This window comes from Tenrec ecaudatus, chromosome 13, assembly GCF_050624435.1.
Source record: "Tenrec ecaudatus isolate mTenEca1 chromosome 13, mTenEca1.hap1, whole genome shotgun sequence".
NCBI lineage: Eukaryota > Metazoa > Chordata > Mammalia > Afrosoricida > Tenrecidae > Tenrec > Tenrec ecaudatus.
This window is the reverse complement of record NC_134542.1, coordinates 43191485-43209731: the sequence shown is the minus strand read 5'-3', so window position 1 is coordinate 43209731 and position 18247 is coordinate 43191485. Positions and strand designations below refer to the sequence as shown.

General features: G+C 42.1%; 1 protein-coding gene across 1 annotated transcript in view; it reads right to left on the bottom strand.

The window, feature by feature from the left end:
• DNAH7 (dynein axonemal heavy chain 7) overlaps positions 1 to 18247 on the bottom strand; it is a 249562-nt gene that overhangs the window by 162484 nt on the left and 68831 nt on the right. Inside the window, exons 20-24 of the mRNA XM_075528957.1 lie at positions 13297 to 13490; positions 11406 to 11604; positions 10766 to 10906; positions 4505 to 4717; positions 1792 to 1901 (exon numbers count right to left, since the gene is read on the bottom strand). Coding sequence (XP_075385072.1) covers positions 1792 to 1901; positions 4505 to 4717; positions 10766 to 10906; positions 11406 to 11604; positions 13297 to 13490 — 857 coding nt within the window. The remainder of the gene's footprint in view (positions 1 to 1791; positions 1902 to 4504; positions 4718 to 10765; positions 10907 to 11405; positions 11605 to 13296; positions 13491 to 18247) is intronic.

The window sequence follows — 18247 nt, the reverse complement described above, 5'->3', positions numbered from 1 at the left end:
CAACTATAGTAATAAATGCCAGGAGAATAAAGACATCCGAAGGGCTAAGGGGAAAGCGCCATTAACTTCCATGTAGCGAATCCATCACTCCACAATTGGACACCAATTCAATAATAGAAATCATAAAGAGTAAGAATCAACATCACATGACAACAGGACTTGAGAAAGTTCCATGTTTCCTGAGTGTGTTAGACAGGGTTCTCTAGAGAACAGGACATTTATGATTTGATAGGTAGATACATAGATGTAACATGAAGAAATAAACAGCTAATTACTCCACAGAGCAATACAGAGGACTCAGTTCAATTCACTTCCTTGAGACAGTTAATATACTGGCAGTCCTTCAATTCACGAGGGCTGTTGGAAGGAAGTCAAGGAAGCAGACAGCTGAGTCTTCTGTAGAGTAATACAGGCAGTCTTGGCATAGGCAGCAAAGAGCAGGGCAGATCACCAACTGTCAGCCAGTCCCCAGCTCAAGTGATGCACACATCAGCAGTGTGGTGAAGCAGGTTGTGCTGGGAACTTTAGAGTAACAAATCCATAGAAACTCATCTATAAGAGAGAGTTTTATGTAAAGGTTAAGTGCACATCAAGAAAATATCTCAACCCAGTGCTGCCCAAGCCCACAAGTCCAACATTAACCCATTAATCCATATGTCCAACACCAATCCACAAAGTCTTTCTCCATCTCACAAAATAGATGCAATGATGCCGACTGTAGGAGGAAAGGAAAGTTAGTGAATGTATAAGGGGTCTCCACATGGGTGTTCCAGCGCCCAGGGCTGCATCAGGGTAGGTCCATGTGGCTTCTCCTTGGGGATGTATTGCAGGAAGTGAGCCTTTCAAGCTGAAGCAGGGAACTGGCTAAAGCAGCTGCACCCTGGTCTGATCATCACAAAGCAAGAGACTTGAAAACTAGAAAGGCGAGGCTCAGTGAGCCATTTATCCCTCTGCCCTTCAATTAACCCCACATGTGTTTATCAGTCAGGTTGGCACAATAAACTAACTACCTCACATGTCTCGAAGGAACCTCAAACTATAGCAACACGGTCCACGGGTTGGGTGTCCCACAGGCAGTGTAGCTCCCAAGTTGAGGCAGAGAACCACTGGTCTGATCATCAGAGAGCAAGAGACAGAAAGACAGAAAGACAGAAAGACAGAAAGGCAAGGCAAGTCTCGCAGAGCCATTTATCTCTTTTCCCTTCAATTAAACTACAAGCTTATTAATCTCATGTGTTCATTGGCCAGGTTGGCACAATAAACCTACCCATCACAATGAGCAAGACACAAAGAATCCAAAAGGAAGACGGATAGTTTTAAGGAGAAAGGAGAGATGGGCAAGGTCAGACACCAGTCAGCTGGTGTAAGGCGGCAATGAGATATCCCTTTAGCCTATGGGCAAAACTACTTAAGTTGAGCAACAGGGACAGGAACCAGTTTTCAGTGCACGGCGTCAAGGTGATATTTCAAAGAGAAGAGGAGGCATAGAGTCCGCACTTCCGAGAGCTTTGAATAACAGAGGAAGGAAGGCTATTGCTAGTGAATCGGGTAGGAGGAAACATAAGGGGCTCTCTTTTCATTTAAGTGGCAGAGTTACTTAACTAACACACTTCAGAACTGAGGAAAATAAGCCAGGAGAGGGGAAAAGAAACTGAACATAAAGCTGAGAAGAGAATTATGAGTCTAGGAAAAAATACCGTAGGATACATTTACAGTGTCAAAGATAATTTGGCACTTTTCAAGGAATGAGTGAAAGTTATTTCCAATAGAGCTTTAAATTGCTGGGTTTACCTGTAGCATCTATCAGTGAGTGGAGTAATAACCAGCCTGGGGGAATTACCCAGATATTCATATCCATATCTCAAACCGGCATTGATCATTTTTGTTTCTAAATTATTTTCCTAGGATGAATCAGATACACTGAAGTTAAATAATAAAATGCTAAGTAATATATAATCAAAGCTCATTAATCAATAATTTAGACATTGTATTAATCACATCAGACACCATTTAATTCATTAGAATAATTAAATATCTAGTTCTTAGCTAAGTTAGGGTCATTGGCTTCAATTTTTATAATAGGTAGTTAGGTGCCGTCAAGTTGGTTCCAACTCATCGCGACCCTGTGCACACCAGAAGGAAACACTGCCCTATCCTGTGCCATCCTCACAGTCAATCCTGTGTTTCAGCCCTTTGCTGTAGCCATGGTGTCAATCCATCCCCAGGGGGGCTGTCCGCTCATTCACTCTTTCCTGACGTTGCCAAGTATGACACCCTTCTCCAGGGCTGGTCTCTCCTGACAATATGCCCAATGTACATGAGAGGAAGTCTCACTCCCGTCCCCCTAGCTTTCAACAAGCATGGTGGTTCATAAGCCTGCCTCCAATCCTGATGCCACATTCTTCTCCATTAAAAAGCCAGCTTTTCTAATGATTGGCTTAGAATACAGATCGAACCAGTATGGTTAAGAGGATACAACCCTGTCCCACACCTTTCCTGATTTTAAACCATGCAGTAGTTCCTCGTTCTGTTCATACAATTGCTTCTTAATCCACGGACAGGTTCTACATGAGCACAATGAAGTGTTCTGCGGCTTCCATTCTTCTTAAGACGATCCATAGCTTGTTAATCCCCACAGTCAAATTACTTGGCGCAATAACGAAAAGCACAAGCAAGCATCTCTCTGGGACTCTCTGCTTTCAGTCCACACCCATCTGACATCCACAATGTTATCTAGCCTTTATTCCTTGTCCTCTTGTGAATCCGGCCTGAACCTCTGGCAGCTCCCTGTCAATGTCCTGCTACAACCATGTTGAATGATCTGCAGCAAATTTTACCTGCATGTTATATTAATGATACTGTTCTAAAATTTGAGTATTCCGTTGAGTCACCTTTCTTTGAAATGGGGACAAATGTGAATCTCTTCCAATCAATTGGCCAACTAGCGGTCTTCCAAATTTCCTGGCAGAGACTAGTGAATGCTGCCAGTGCTTCATCAGCCTATTGAAGCCTTTCCGTTTGGTTCCCGTCAATTCCTGGAGCCTTGCTTTGGGGCTAAGTTTCAGTGCCCTCAAACATCTTCCTTCAGCACGTTGGCTCTTGCTCACATGCTGCCTCTCGAAACGGGTGGGATGTCGACCAGTTCTTTTTGGCAAAGTGACTCTCCGTATTCTTTCCATCTTATTTTGAGGCTGCCTGCATCATTCAATATTTTGCCCTTAGAATCTGAGTATTGCAACTTGAGCCTATATCGTTAGCTCCTAATTTCTCCTATATTTTCAATGATTTTGTTTTCACTTTCAAGTGAGTGCTATCAGTTTTCCTATAGGGCGGAATGTGCCGAGCTGCTAACCCAGCGTGAGGTCAGCAGTGGGAACACACCAGCTGCTCCAGAGGATGAAGCTGAGCCCTCTGCTCCCTTAGAGGGTCCCGGCTTCCGGAATCCACAGGGTCGCTCCCAGTCTGAAACTAACTCAATGGCGGGAGCTCGTCGTTATCCTCCTTTACAGACCAGGAAACTGACACGTACAAAGGGTCAACACTGGTTCTGCATCTCCTCTTCCCTCCCTCAGACCTTCCAGCCCTTCCTCGAAGACTCATAGAATGAGATCGTCCAAATCCATGTGGCTGGTCATCAGCTCCCCCTGCCCAGACCCAACAGGCCCAGTCTGGACCACCATCCAAGCTGCTCCTGCTCCTGTCAGTCATTCCATTCCCGACGTCACTGTCTCGTCAAATATCATGATGGAAACCTGCTTTCCAGATCACTTCTCTGGCTCTTTCAACTGAATAACAAGAAAACAATGTAATGACTCAATTAGACTAAAACAGTATGAGTCCTTCATTCTGGAGATGTGCTAGGAGTCTGAAACCATTTTGGCTGACTAGTACCCACATTTTGCAGCTCTAACAAGCAAAATGGCTGAAGTTGTTAAGGGCTGTGGGCTCATCGTGACCCCGCACGACAGAGTAGAACTTCTCTCCAGGGTTTCCTATGCTGCAAGAGGCGCTATCGGAGGAGTTTGTCGTGCCTTTTACCCCATGGAGTTGCTGGGTGAGTTTGAACCACCAATCTTTAGCTAGCAGCTGAGCACATTTAACTTCGGCTTTACCAGGCGGGTTTCTTATCATGGCAGGTAACTGTGTTTAAAACTAGCAATTTTTAAAAATCATTACTAATAGTTTATGTGTCCATATACATCTATTTATATGTGGGGACTTCGAAATATTTGTAGAAAAAATGCATTGTCTTTTAATTCTATTTTTCCATAAGCTCTTTGCAGTTTCCTTGTATGACACCATATATGTGGACATAGATATAAACAGTATAAGGACAGTTATTGGCTGCTTTAATCTTCCATCTGGAAAATGCTTGTTTGGTTATAGTTTGCCATCAGCAAAAATCCCTATATTACTGACACTATTTCCCATGTGGACAAGCCAGCACATATTAAAAAGCTATGAGATGAAATTGCTATGTAATAACATCCATGAAACCACTTACTTGCCAATAGTACCTAAGCTGACTTAACCATTCGAAGTCCGACTCGTCGCTGACCCTCTTCTTTACGAGTGATGTGAGGACATCTCTAGCGTGGACATCAAGCACCACGAGGGCACCCAGAGTAACACGATTCTGCTTGGACAGTTTGCCACGGACCAAGGTGACAATATCATCAATTTGTTCGTTACATGTCTTTAAGTAATCCTCCAGAGCCTGGAAGAAAATAAAGGGAGATTAGCCAATGAGATCAGAAACACTTTTGAACGGAAACATTTTGAACAAGTGTATAGGGATATATTATTGCCCGCATTTGTATCCTCATTTTCCACATGACATAAATTTTAAATAATGTATATTACAAAGGTGTTATAAACACAAGCCAAATCTGTCCATTTGTGGTGGACATGTGGGGCATGAGTCTACCCATTTCTCTTAGAAAACCCCCTTTTCCCCATTGTATGTGGTTCTCATGGAGTTGCCAATCATGCTTTCCTGTCTCCATGGAAACATAAAGGCGAAGCTGGGTGTCTCAACCATAGCTAAGCATAGTTCTTCCCAGGGAACCTTATTCAGACTTTGAAGGCTGTGCCGTTCCCGGGGCTTGGTAGACCGTGACTATGCCAACCAAAGTGACTCTGCAGCGTCATCATGCCCGCCAAGTCTGTCGGGGACGGGCAGCGATGAAGACAGACAACAAAGGAGAGCCTGTAAAGGGGCTGACGCCCAAGGTTCTATCCCAACAGCTCTTCTTCTGATCCCAAGTCGTCCAAGTGCGCTTTGTGCAAGCTTCCAAAGTTGGCTTGGGCCACATGAAATGTCAAGATCTTAATATACGAGACATGGAAAGTGTTAGTTCTGGTGAGCTGGTGCCAATTCTGAGGACAAGCTTTACTTTGGGAAGTCTCCTTCATAATGGGCGAATATAACGAGTTACTTTAAAATAGAAGAGGGTTTATGGTTAAAAGAAGGAAATAAGAATCTACAAAGTATTGTGCTTGAGGGAAGTGTCAACACAGCCCACGAGGCTGGTGCGGTTGTTCCCTTCATTCTGTAATATTTAATAATATTATTATTATTTAATTACTAGTATTTAAACAACAGTTAAGCTCCCCCAAAGGCTTTGTCTACAGGAGTTTACTCCACCCAGGCAGGGCCAATAAAGTGGTAACAATGAAACTCAAAATGCAGACTTCCAAGGATGAGGGAAAAATTTAAAAGGCAGAGTTGAGGACCACAAGCTGCTTCGCTGCAGGCAGTTTCCTCATTCCTTGAAACATTTTATCTTTTAAAAAAATGAGTATTTAAAGAAAGCACAGCTTTCCAAGGTTTGGTGCTTGAACAATTTTTCATTAATTTACAGGATTAATATGCTATTAATTTGCCTCATAAGTGCTAATAAATAAATTCCCAACCATCCGTATTTAAATAACGATAAGTGTTCAAATCTTTGGAGCCAATTAGTAAATTAAAGTGGGTTAGATATATAAATTAATAAAAGTAGCACTGATTCTAGGAGCACCAGCAGTGTCAAACAAGGCATCTGAGTTCTGCATCTGACACGAAGGATCTGCTGAAGCCTTAGTTCTTAGAATGGGTCTCACGTGCTACAGCTCAGCACAAGACATAATATACAAATGTAACACTTGGACCTTACAGCTACATTACACGCCCACGAGAATTCATTATTGGTGGAGAAAAGACGAAAACAATCCCTCTGAAAAAGGGGACCAGACAAGGATGCCCTTTGTCCCCCTTCCTATTTAACGTTGTACTGGAGGTCCTAGCTAACAACATAAGGCAAAGAAAAGACATCAAAGATATTCACCTGGAGAATGGAGAGGTGAAACTATTGTTATTCACAGATGATATGACTTTATATATGGAAAATCCCAAAAGCTCCACAAGGGGAGTGCTGATGAATGGATTCAAAAACTGTGGTACATACATACAATGGAGTACTATACATCCCTGAAAAGCAGTGATGAATGCATGAAGCACATTGCTGCATGGGAAGAACTGGGGGAAATTATGCTAAGCGAAGTAAGCCAAGCACAAAAGAACAAGTACAACATGAGTCCACTGAGGTAAGCTTAAAAATGCAAAAGGGCCATAGGGGAGAAGGAGAATGTATACATACATTCCTGGGGTGAGGTCCAGGTACTATGGCAGAGGCGAAACCCAATCCAGGGATACATAAGGCAGCCAAATTTAAAGGAGGAGGAGGAGGAGGAGGAGGAGGAGGAGAGAGAGAGAGAGAGAGAGAGAGAGAGAGAGAGAGAGAGAGAGAGAGAGAGAGAGAGAGATGGGTAGCTGGGAAACAGGATACTAACCCACCCAAGGGTAGGGTAATGTTTTTTGTCTCCACAAGAGAGGGAGCAAGGGACTAGACTTCAACCCGGTGCACCAAGACATGAATGCTTTACACTGGCATGGAACAGCAAACCCACAGAAAGGGCTGCAGGATCTGACCCCAATCCCAACTATGTGGACCCCTCATCCCAGACACCGCCCTCCCCAGAAGAATGCACTTTAGAGGACAGCACTGGAGCTGACGCTCCGGAAGAGGGGTACTTCTGATCAGGAGCAAATGAAGAGGGAAGGAGAAATAGTGGAACACATCCTGGCCCACCAAGCCCTGAGGATGATATCCCAGCTCGGGGCAGCCAATGCACAGAGAGAACCATAAGGCCCCACCAGAAGACATGACGTCCCTCACTGACCCATAGCACTATAGGGGACAACACTGGGGACACAGTGTGGGAATTGTGCCCCATCTGACCCCACCACATCAGGGCAAACCACTAAAGGCACACAACAGAGCAGCAAGGGGAGCAAAGCAACAAAGTCCCCGAGGAGTACCAAAAATAGACTTTGGGACCAGGGAATGGCACCCCATCACACTTGACCGGTAAACACTCCTAAAGGTCAGCAGACAGATCTGGAACTATTCATAAGCTTTTCTTTCTTTCCGTTGGTTTTGTTGTTGTTGTGGCTGTTTTGACTTTTTAATTTCTTTTGTTGTTGTGTTTTGCTTTGTCTTGTTTGGGGCTCATTATTGTTGCTGCATGTCTATCTAGATAAGATAGGCAGGATAAACAATCCAGAGGAGAAAACAATGGCCTAATGGTTCAGGTGGGAGGACATAGGAGACACAGGGGAAAGGAAAGGGGTGCCATCAAACACAGAACAAGGACAACAAGTGATGTAAAATTGATGGCAAGGAGGGCATAGGATGCCTGGTAGGGCTTGATCAAGGGCAATGTAACTGAGAGGAATACTGAAACCTGAATGAAGGCCAACCATGATACTGGGACAAGAGAGTGTTAAAGTAAATAAACGAAAGAGCTAGGAGGCATAGGACATTTGCAGAGGTCTAAATATAGGCATATACATCTGTAAATACATTTATATATAATGACAGGGAAACAGATCGATGTACATATATTTATTTGTTAAGTAGTAAGGCAGCAGCCAAGCATTGGGTCTCCATTCAAGTACTCCCTCAATGCAAGACTATGTTGTTCAAATAAGCTAACATTCTGAGATGCTCACCTTCCCTGACATTATCATTGAAGACAAAATGGGTGCATAAGCAAATATTGTGAAGAAAGCTGAAGGTGCGTGGCTATCAAAATATATAGCATCTGGGGTCTTAAAGGCTTGAAGATAAACAAGCAGCCAACTAGCTGAGAAGCAACAAAGCCCACATGGACAAAGCACACCAGCCTATATGATCATGGGTTTCCAAGGATCAGGTATCAGGCATCAAAGACCCAAAATAAAAAAAATTATACAAATGGAAATGAGGTGGGGGGGGGGGCAAGTAGAGACCCAAAGCCCATTTCTAGACCATTGGACATCCCCTTACAGAAGGGACACGAGGAAGAGATGAACCAGTCAGGGTGCAGCATAGCACCAATGAAAAATACAACTTTCTTCCAGTTCTTTAATGCTTCCTTCCCCTCCCCACCCCCCTACTTCCCCCACTGTCTTGACCCCATTTCTACTTTACAAATCCAGCTAGATCAGAACATGTACACTGGCACAGATAAGAGCTGGAAACACAGGGAATGCAGGACAGATGACCCCCTCAGGATCAATAACGAGAGTAGTGAGACCAGGAGGGGAAGGGGAAGGTTGGGGGAGAAAGGGGGAACCGATCACAATGATCATCATATAATCCCTCCCCCAGGGGGAAGGACAACAGAAAAGTGGGTAAAGGAAAACTGGTCGGTGTGAGACATGAAAAAAAATACATATATACATTATTAAGAGCTCATGGGGGAGGGAGGGTGAGGGAGAGGAGAAATGAGCTGATACCAAGGGCTTAAGTAGAAAGAAAATGATGATGGCAACATATGCACAAATGTGCTTGACACAATGCATAGATGTATGGATTGTGATAAGAACTGTAAGAGCCCCCAATAAAATGATTAAAAATAAAGGTGCATTGTTGATTATACGAGCAGAATGCATTTTTATACTCTAAGAAATGGATTTAAAACTGTAATTCAACATCCAACCATGATGAACTGAGTTCTTTAAGAACTATGCTGTATGAATCCCTGAGAATTATGACTCCTTAAGTTGAAAGGGAAAAAAATCACAACACTGAAAGTATTTTTGTGACGTTATATTCTGTGTATAAACTTCTTTTAAAGAATTCGCTGAACAAAACATCCAGAAAAGGCTGAACTATTCCATAATTCTAAACTGTGAACTAATGTTTTCTTTTGCTTCGTTTTCAGTCAAAATAAAACCTACCTGGAATCAAATATTTTTTATCCTATCTAGATTCTTCTAGAGACACAGTAATACACTGATTCATGACTGCATTCATATTGATAATGCAGTGGTGAGCCCTTTATTAATTTTATAGCCCCTGGAGTGCCTGGATTAAGAGAAGAGGAACACATGGCTGTAACGGAGGGGCAGAGGCTTGATGAACAACTGTGAAACAGAGAGAACAACCACACTGAGAATTCTGGAAAGTCTTGGCCATCAAATGAACAAACCTGGGAAGTGCCAACGATCCAAATGATTCATTCACATTTGTTACTTTGTTCCCTCCAGACACTACCTACCACTTCCCAGCAATAAAGTTGGAATGACGGCTTGAGGGGCCAATCAGCCAGGAAGAAGCGCATCCTAGGAGAGATTTCTCAGCAGCCCACCTTGGTGACAGAGGAAGGCCTCTGCAGAGAGAGGTTAGTACCTGGTAGCCTAAATGTGTAAAGGCAAGAACAATGTTCAGGAAGCACTGAGAAGGACAGAAATATGCAGGAGGGTTTAGAAGTAAGTCCAGGGACCTCCCTTTTATGGAAACTTCTGTGCTGTGGGTTGTAAGGAGAGACCTTGCGAACAACCGAGCCACCGGTGACTTCCTGCCCTACCCTTTCATGACTGACCTCAGAGAATAAATGAGGGACTCCTTGGGATGCTGAAGTGTTGAAATAGGCCTGGGGTCCTGGGGCCCCGTGGGATTGCCTCTCTGGGAGCGCAAGTACTGTGCTCAAACCCCAACGCTGACCAGCATTCAACCGTCCCTTAGAATTAAGGAACATAATACTGAATTTCATGTCCAAAATATATCAGACACTCGTGGTTTTAAACTAATATCTATCATTTCTAGTTTCCAATGCACCCATCTGTGAACCGGAAGTTGGCCAGCTTGAAAATTCTAGCTCAAGGATAGGGCTACTGTATCAGATGCAATCTCTGTTTATAAACAATGGCAGAAATAACAAAATCAATGACAATACTGAGTTCAAATGTCCAAATATGTTAGAATACTTGATCTTAAATCTTTAAGGTTCTAAGCAATATTAGACATTTTTGCTTGTTCTAAGTCAATACATTGAAAATGTTAGGTAGTCAAAATACATCAAATGACACCTTGTTTTCATAGAGCAGTTTTACTTGACACTGAATAGAATTATGTCACATTATGTTTTTTATCCTATTTATTTTTAAAGGTATAAAATACATAGAATAACATACATAGTACTAAGAAATTCGTGTACCACTAACTTCTACATACTGCAAATAAACAGACAGTATTAAACATACATTTCAAATAGCTGTTTTCTATTGCTTTTATTATATATTTGTTATGTGAAATTTTTACCTTTAAAAAATGTCATATGGATTGCAGGAATAAAGCAGATTTTTAGAGAGGGCAGTCCATTGTTCAGAATAAGGACATTCTGGCAATGATACGATTAGGAAAAATTGCTGGGAAACAGAGTACTAAAATGTTACCTCTTGCCCCTTTGCAATAGCTCTTTGTACTTCTAAAGTCCAGAAGATTTGGGATACACACAGAACCGTCTGTCCTGGCCAATCTCTTACCCAATCAATCCGGGCATGTTTCAGATAGGCACGCATTGCATCTCCAATTACCTAATGGGAAAAGAAAATTCTACAGATAAACGATTTCATAATGTACTTGAACAACGTTGTACGATGAAGAGCTAAAACCCTACACACACACGATACTTTATATACACACAGGAAAGCATTCACCATCAATGTGTACATGTCACACATCTATGGAAATGGATTTGAAGTCATAGAGAGAAGCTTCCAAAGCCAGACTCAGGAAAGGCCGTGTTAGCTAAACAACGTGTCTGGTAACGAAAGCACTAGTATGTTGCAGGAAGAATGAGACAGTCACATGATCAAAGCCCACGGTTTCAGCAGTACTAAATGTATTGTGTCCATTTTTCAAGCGAGTAACTCCAAGTTCCTACCATGGACAAGTCCCATTGTTGCCTTCCAGCTAAGTCCGCCATTTGAATTAGTAACGCATGCCTCAATTTCTGTTTCAATAACTGCTCTCATCCACCAATGACATATTTATAATCATGCTTTACTTAAAATAATAAATATAAAGGGCTACCTTGTGGATGGATTTAATCATAACTCTCTCCAACTCAACCAACCACTTCTCCACTTGACCTCTGGCTTTGGCTGTTGAAATGGTCTCGATGAGCTCCACAACCTCCCCTTCGCTACTCTTCATGTGAGTGATGTCTAGCGTGTCTGTGAACTCCACCTTCGCAATGCCTTCGAAACATTTCTTCAGGTGGGGCTGGACCCTGTCAAGGAAAGAAAGATGAGAAAGAGAACCACCTGAAGGACAGCAGACCCTCAGTGATTTCTGTGCACAGACTTCATGCAAGTCAGGAACACATGCTGTGTGCCTAGCCCTAGACGCTACTGGGGATGCAGTGTCAAACAGCATAAGAGCTTGCCTCATGGGCTGTACAGCCAGATGGGAGGATCAGACAGTCATGGAGTAAATGCAAAAAGATCTGTACAGTTACAATAACTACATTAAATATTGATGGGGAGAGGCCTCTGAGGCTCTGTTGCCAACACAATATACTGAAGACAGTAAAAGTAGCATGAAAAGCAAGCCAAAATTTTGATGAACAAATAATACACTCATCTGACAAAGCTGTAGAATCCCCACTACCATTTCCACTGGTATATTCGGAGATTGCTTGCAAAGTATTAACTTGATTTACACTTTAAGTACTTTACAGTTGACAAAAACAACTGCTTTGAAGATACCCAACTTTCAGCTTATTTGATGTAATATAGACAGGACTAACTAAACCCCTCATATTTGGCACATTGCCAGTAATCAATTGCATTCATCTTTCAAAAGAACAAAGAGAAGCACAGTATAAAAACTCAGATGGAAACAAATTTGGGCCCAAATTTATCTTTTTGTCTGGATTACTCTACTTCCTTCTACTTATAGGGTACACAAAACACAAAATGTAAAGATTCACCTAAAAACTTGTTATGTAGTGCCTACTATCTATCAGGCATTCTTCTAGATCGGGGGATCAGCTGAGGGGAGCAATCAAAGATCTCTGCTTTCACAGAGCTTATATCTGCTGGAGGAATCCAAACCGTAAACAAGCAAATTATAGTCTAACTATCTGGTAATAATTACATGATCATTGGTGGAAAAGAAGGTGTCTATGAAAGAGCTAGGGAGAGGTGGAACGGGCTGCCATTTTAATATGGCGGCCGCAGGCTTCCCTGAGCAGCTGCTGTCTGGGCAGGCCTCCGTGAAGGCAGGTCAGTAGTTTATGGGGGAACAGAGAGCCCCCTAGGCAAAGAGCACAGCACATACAAAGATCCACAGGGAGGAAGCCGTCCCTTTTGTGGGGAATTACAAGGCGGCTGTTGGGCTGTAGCAGAGGGAGCTAGTCTCCTTGGTGGACTCAGAGGGATGATAGGGAACCAAACTCTCTGGACCTTATAAGTCACTGGGAGAGTCTAGATTTCATGCTGAAGGTGATACAGAAGAATAGCATGCTCTGAAAAAAGTCTAAGAGACTATATGATAAAAATACAAAGTCCAGTCCAAAGTTCAACCCATCTGGAAAATGGCAGGCAATGATATTTCCTATGTTTTTAATGGCAGACACCCTGGTGACATAGTGGGTTACACATTGGACTGCTAACCACAAGGTCAGCAGTTCAAAATCACTAGCCTCTCCACAGGAGAAAGATGAGGCTTCTTGTCCCATAAAAATTTTGAGTCTTGGAACCCCAAAAGGGCACATCTACTCCACCTTCTAGGGCAGCTATGAATAGGGACCGACTCCATGGAAATGAGTGCTTTCATTTTTAACCATAATTTTAAATTTATGATGGAAAATATTTCTAGAGGAAAACTGTTACACATACCAAATCATAGATACCTTTTCATATTCTGCCTTGTTCTACAACTGAATTTCGGCAAATGCTGTTGCACTGACGTAACGTACCTGGTGGGATCTTTAGTCTCAGATAAGATCTCAAGGAGTTCGTCATTAGACAAGAAAAAGAATCTGGGGAAGAAGAGACGCTTCTTTTCCAAATATTCATTAAGTCCTTTCAGAATAAGTTCCAAAAGTTCGTTACATTTTCTCAGCCTTTCCAGCATTCTCTCAATCGTCACTACAGTCAGGACATGTTTATCCTAACAATGAAGGAAACACACTCAACTCAACACTATCACAGACTCGGATTATATTCATAGCATACCTTTTAATAAAACATAGGGTACGGAAAATCTGCACTATGTGTAAACCAGAGACTCGAACATCCTGGATTTGATTAACCTCTTTGATTGAGTGAAAGCCATGCAGTTTTGTGGCCCAGCCATGCTGTCCCTAATGTCTCATCCTAAACGGGAGAGTAAGAAACAGGAAAGGAAAGACAGGGGATGTGTGTGAGAGAGAGAGAGAGAGAGAGAGAGAGAGAGAGAGAGAGAGAGAGAGAGAGAGAGAGAGAGAGAGAGAGAGAGAGACTGTGAACTGAATTCACAAGAAGGATACCTCAACCAACTCCACATCCGGCTCCTCCCAGTGCATGGGAGGCTGTGAATCCTCACAGGCTCAGAGAGCCTCACCTGTCTCTTGCAGAGTGGCTGGTGGATCTGAATCACCAAACTTGGGGTTAGAGTCCAAGGCTTACCCAACAGAGTCGTCAGGGCGCCTTCAAGAAGAGTAACGAAAGAACAGTGTGTGTGTGTGTGTGTGTGTGTGTGTGTGTGTGTGTGTGTGTGTGTGCGTGCTCTCTCTATTTTCTTTGATGAGGACTTCCCTAAAGAGATACCATCACTATTTTGAATATTTTACCCTATATCAAGAAAACTACTCATTGATAACCTGTGATAAAAGATAAGATATAAACTAGATTCTCCCTTGTATCCTTTCCTTCTCTATCAATTATTTTTGAAAATGTAGTGTATTTGTTCTTCTATTGAGTACTTTTGTAGCTTCAAAACCTTTATTTCTTAATTTATTGACTTCAGACAAGAACGGGATCATCCAGGGTGGTATAACCATAGACAACTGACTGCCTTCTGTTTACCTGGTTTTTTGTTTTGTTTTTTATTGAAAAATACATGCATATAATTAAACATCCAAACAGTACAAGAAAGAATGAAATGAAAAGGATTTATTTCTTAGTACAGTCGTCTTTTGGAGGCAGATACTGTAATAATTTAATAAATATTCATCTAAAAATTTTTTTTAAAAAGAAACTGAACAACCAATGGTCACCATGGGGGAAGGAGAAAAAGTTTTTGCTTAGGGGGCATTGAGCTTATGTAACTGGTGGTGGAATAATTTAGAAAAAGATATCAATAATGATTGTGCAAGATGACCAGTATAACCAATGGCACTGAATTATACATATGGAAGTCGTGGAATTGGAGAATATTTTGCTTATTTTTTTGTCACAATTAGAAAAAAATTTTACATGAATAATAATGAGTACAAGGAAGAAGAATGTTCCAGAATTGAATGGGTGATAATAGTAAAACAAAACAAAACAGGAGCTGTAGTCAATGAAGGAGCTCTGGTAGCAGTGCTTGGCAGCTAACCAAAGCCTGGCGGCTCGAACCCACCAACCCTCCCGTGGAGACGTCACCCTGCAGCTTTGGAATCCTCTGGGACACTTCTCTCTCCTCCTGATGGGGCCCCGATCGCCACCACCAGCCTGGCAGCAGCGAGTTTGTTTGGGGTTTTTTTTCCCGCTTGATCCGTTGGTTTTATACGCAGCATAACAATCTTTGTTGAATGAGATAGAGCTTCTTGGAAGAAGATAAGGTCCTTGTAGATTTTTTTTAATGTAAGGAATGTGAGGGAAGCAAGGATTTTTCTAAGAAGAGGAAATATCAAAAGAGGCACCCTTGAAATTACATGAGAACACTTTGCTTGCTAGAAGGTTTAAGTTCAAGGCACACGTTCTTCCAAACACTCTAGAGACAGGACCGTTGCATCTTTCAGGAAGGCAGGGATCCCCGAACCTTCTACAAAGTGTCATTGTGCGCTGTTTGCTTTAAAGTGAGTCAAATTTAATGAAATTTTTGAGAATTTATAGGGTTCAAAAATAAAAAATTATTTTAACAAAAAGCTGATATTAAGAACACATATTCTAAAAGAAAGTAAGAAGCTTCTGGATTTTTCTGGATATCCATAAAAGAAACCGCTCGCTCTATGAAATCTTTCAGAAGTCTGACTTAAAGTCCAGTTGAAATAAAATCCCTTTTCTTTAAAACATATGGTTTAGGTCATCAGGGTCCACTCTTGATCTTATGATTTTATTCACAATTCACCACTGACACGGTGGACAAAGAAAACGTTATCTACTAAATGAACGTGTAAGTGTTAAAAAAGAGGCGCCAAACCACAATACATTAGAGTGAGGTTTAAATTCTTAGACCACAAAATATAGTGAGAACATACCGGTCCATTTATTACTCTGGGTAAAGGCATTTTAGGAAACTTATGTAAAATTAAATCAAGAGACTACTGTTAAAAACTTAACATCAAATTTCAGATGCACAGATTACACTCAGGTTTGGTACTCATCCGTGACAGAGAGATCGGCCAAAACCGGCAACTGTCCATTATTTCATTCAGGAATTTTGTTCTGTTGCAGGAGACTCTAAAATACTGTCTGGATCCTTCAACCCAGTTCCAAGACGGGAACGCAACATGCCAGCATGGAGCAGGGACCCAGTGGAGAGGTCTGACGGGAGGCCCCAATCGCAACTATTACTGGACACCTGCCCCTCCCCCCAGAAGAATTTACTTCAAAGGACTACACTGAATCTGCAGCTCCAGGACAGGGGCATATCTGTTCGGAGCACAAGGGAGCAGACAAAGGGGGAGGAGGAGAGAGTGGAGCACATCCTGGCCCACCAGACCCTGAAGATGATGTCCCCAATTAGAGCAGCCAGTCCACAGAGAAGACCACATGACCGGCCCACTATGAGACATGACATCCCTCACTAACCCATAGCCCTACTGGGGACAACACCGGAGATATAGTGTGGGTATTGCACCCAATCTGATCCCGCCACACCAAGACAAAATACTAAGGGGTGCAACAGAACAGCAAGGAAATTGAGTGGTGAGGTCCCCAGGGAATGCGGAAGATGGACTTTGGGGCCATGGTGTGGTGCCCCAACAGACTGGACTGGAAAACACTCCTAAAGGCCAACAAACAGTTCTTGAACTAACTACAAGCTTTTCCTTCTTGTATGTTTTGTTGGAGTTTTTTTTGTCATTGGTTTGTTGTATATTGTTGATTCATTTTGCTCTGTCTTGTTTTTGTGCATTTTATTATCTCTGCAGGTCTGTCTAAATAAGATAGGCTAGATGAACAATCTAGAGGAGAAAACACGGGACTGACAGTTCCAGGGGGACATGGGAGAAGGGGAAGTTGGGGGAAAGGAAGTGGTGTTAACAAACCCAGGGACAAGGGAACAGCAAGTGATCCAAATCGGTGGTGAGGAGGGTGTAGGAGGCCTGGTAGGGCGTGATCAAGGGTAATGTAACCAAGAGGAATTACTGAAACACAAATGAAGACTGAGCATGATAGTGGGACAAGAGGAAAGTCAAAGGAAATAGAGGAAAGAGCTAGGAGGCAAAGGGCATTTATAAAGGTCTAAATAAAGGCATGAACATATGCCAATATATTTATATATGAGGATGGGGAAATAGATCTATGTGCATACATTTATAGGTTTAGTATTAAGGTAGCAGAAGGACATTGGGCCTCCACTCAAGTACTCCCTCAATACAAGAATACTTTCTTCTATTAAATTGGCATTCAATAATGCTCACCTTCCGGACACAACTGCTGAAGACAAAGTGGGTGAATAAGTAGATGTGATAAAGAAAGATAGTGGTGCCCAGCTATAGAAAGATATAGCGTCTGGGGTCTTAAAAGCTTGAAGGTAAACAAGCGGCCATCTAGCTTAAAAGCAACAAAGCCCACATGGAAGAAGCACACTAGCCTGTGTGATTACGAGGTGTCAAATAGATCAGGTATCAGGCATCATCAGAACAAAAAAATCATATCATTGTAAATGAGGTAGGGAATGTGGGATGGAGCCCCAAAGCCCATTTGTAGGCCACTGGACATCCCCTTAAAGAAGGGTTTCGGGGAGGAGACGAGCCAGTCAGGGTGCGATGTAGCAACGATGAAACATACAACTTTCCTCTAGTTCCTAAAATGCTTCCTCTTCCCCTACTATCATGATCCCAATTCTACCTTAGAAATCTGGCTAGAGCAGATTTTGGAAAGGGGAACCGATTATAAGGATCTACATGTGACTTCCTCCCTGGGGGACGGACAACAGAAAAGTGGGTGAAGGGAGACGTCAGACAAGGCAAGATATAACAAAATAATAATTTATAAATTATCAAGGGTTTGGGGGGGGTAAAAAATTATCAAGGGTTCATGAGGGAGCAGGGAAGGAGGGGAAAAAAATGAACAGCTGATGCCAGGAAGTTAAGAGGAGAGCAAATGTTTTGAGAATGATGAGGGCAATGAATGTACAAATGTGCTTTACACAATTGCTGTATGTATGGATTGTGATAAGAGTTGTATGAGCCCCTAATAAAATGATTTAATATATATATATGTATATATATATTGTCTGGGTCAATGAAGAGTGAAAGAGCACAATAACTGTCATTAATAGTGATAATACCTGTTTTCTCAATAAAATGTTTCTGATGCAATATGTAACACACAATCATTACATTACAGTAATCATTACATTAAAGGCCACCATTTTATCTTTAAAGATGCACAAATTTAGAAAGTCATTTACTGCATTTTCAAACAATTTTATGCTTCAAATCAACATTAAAAACAAAACCACAAAAAAGATAGCATGACAGAGACTCTGGCCATAATTTGAATGCACAAATA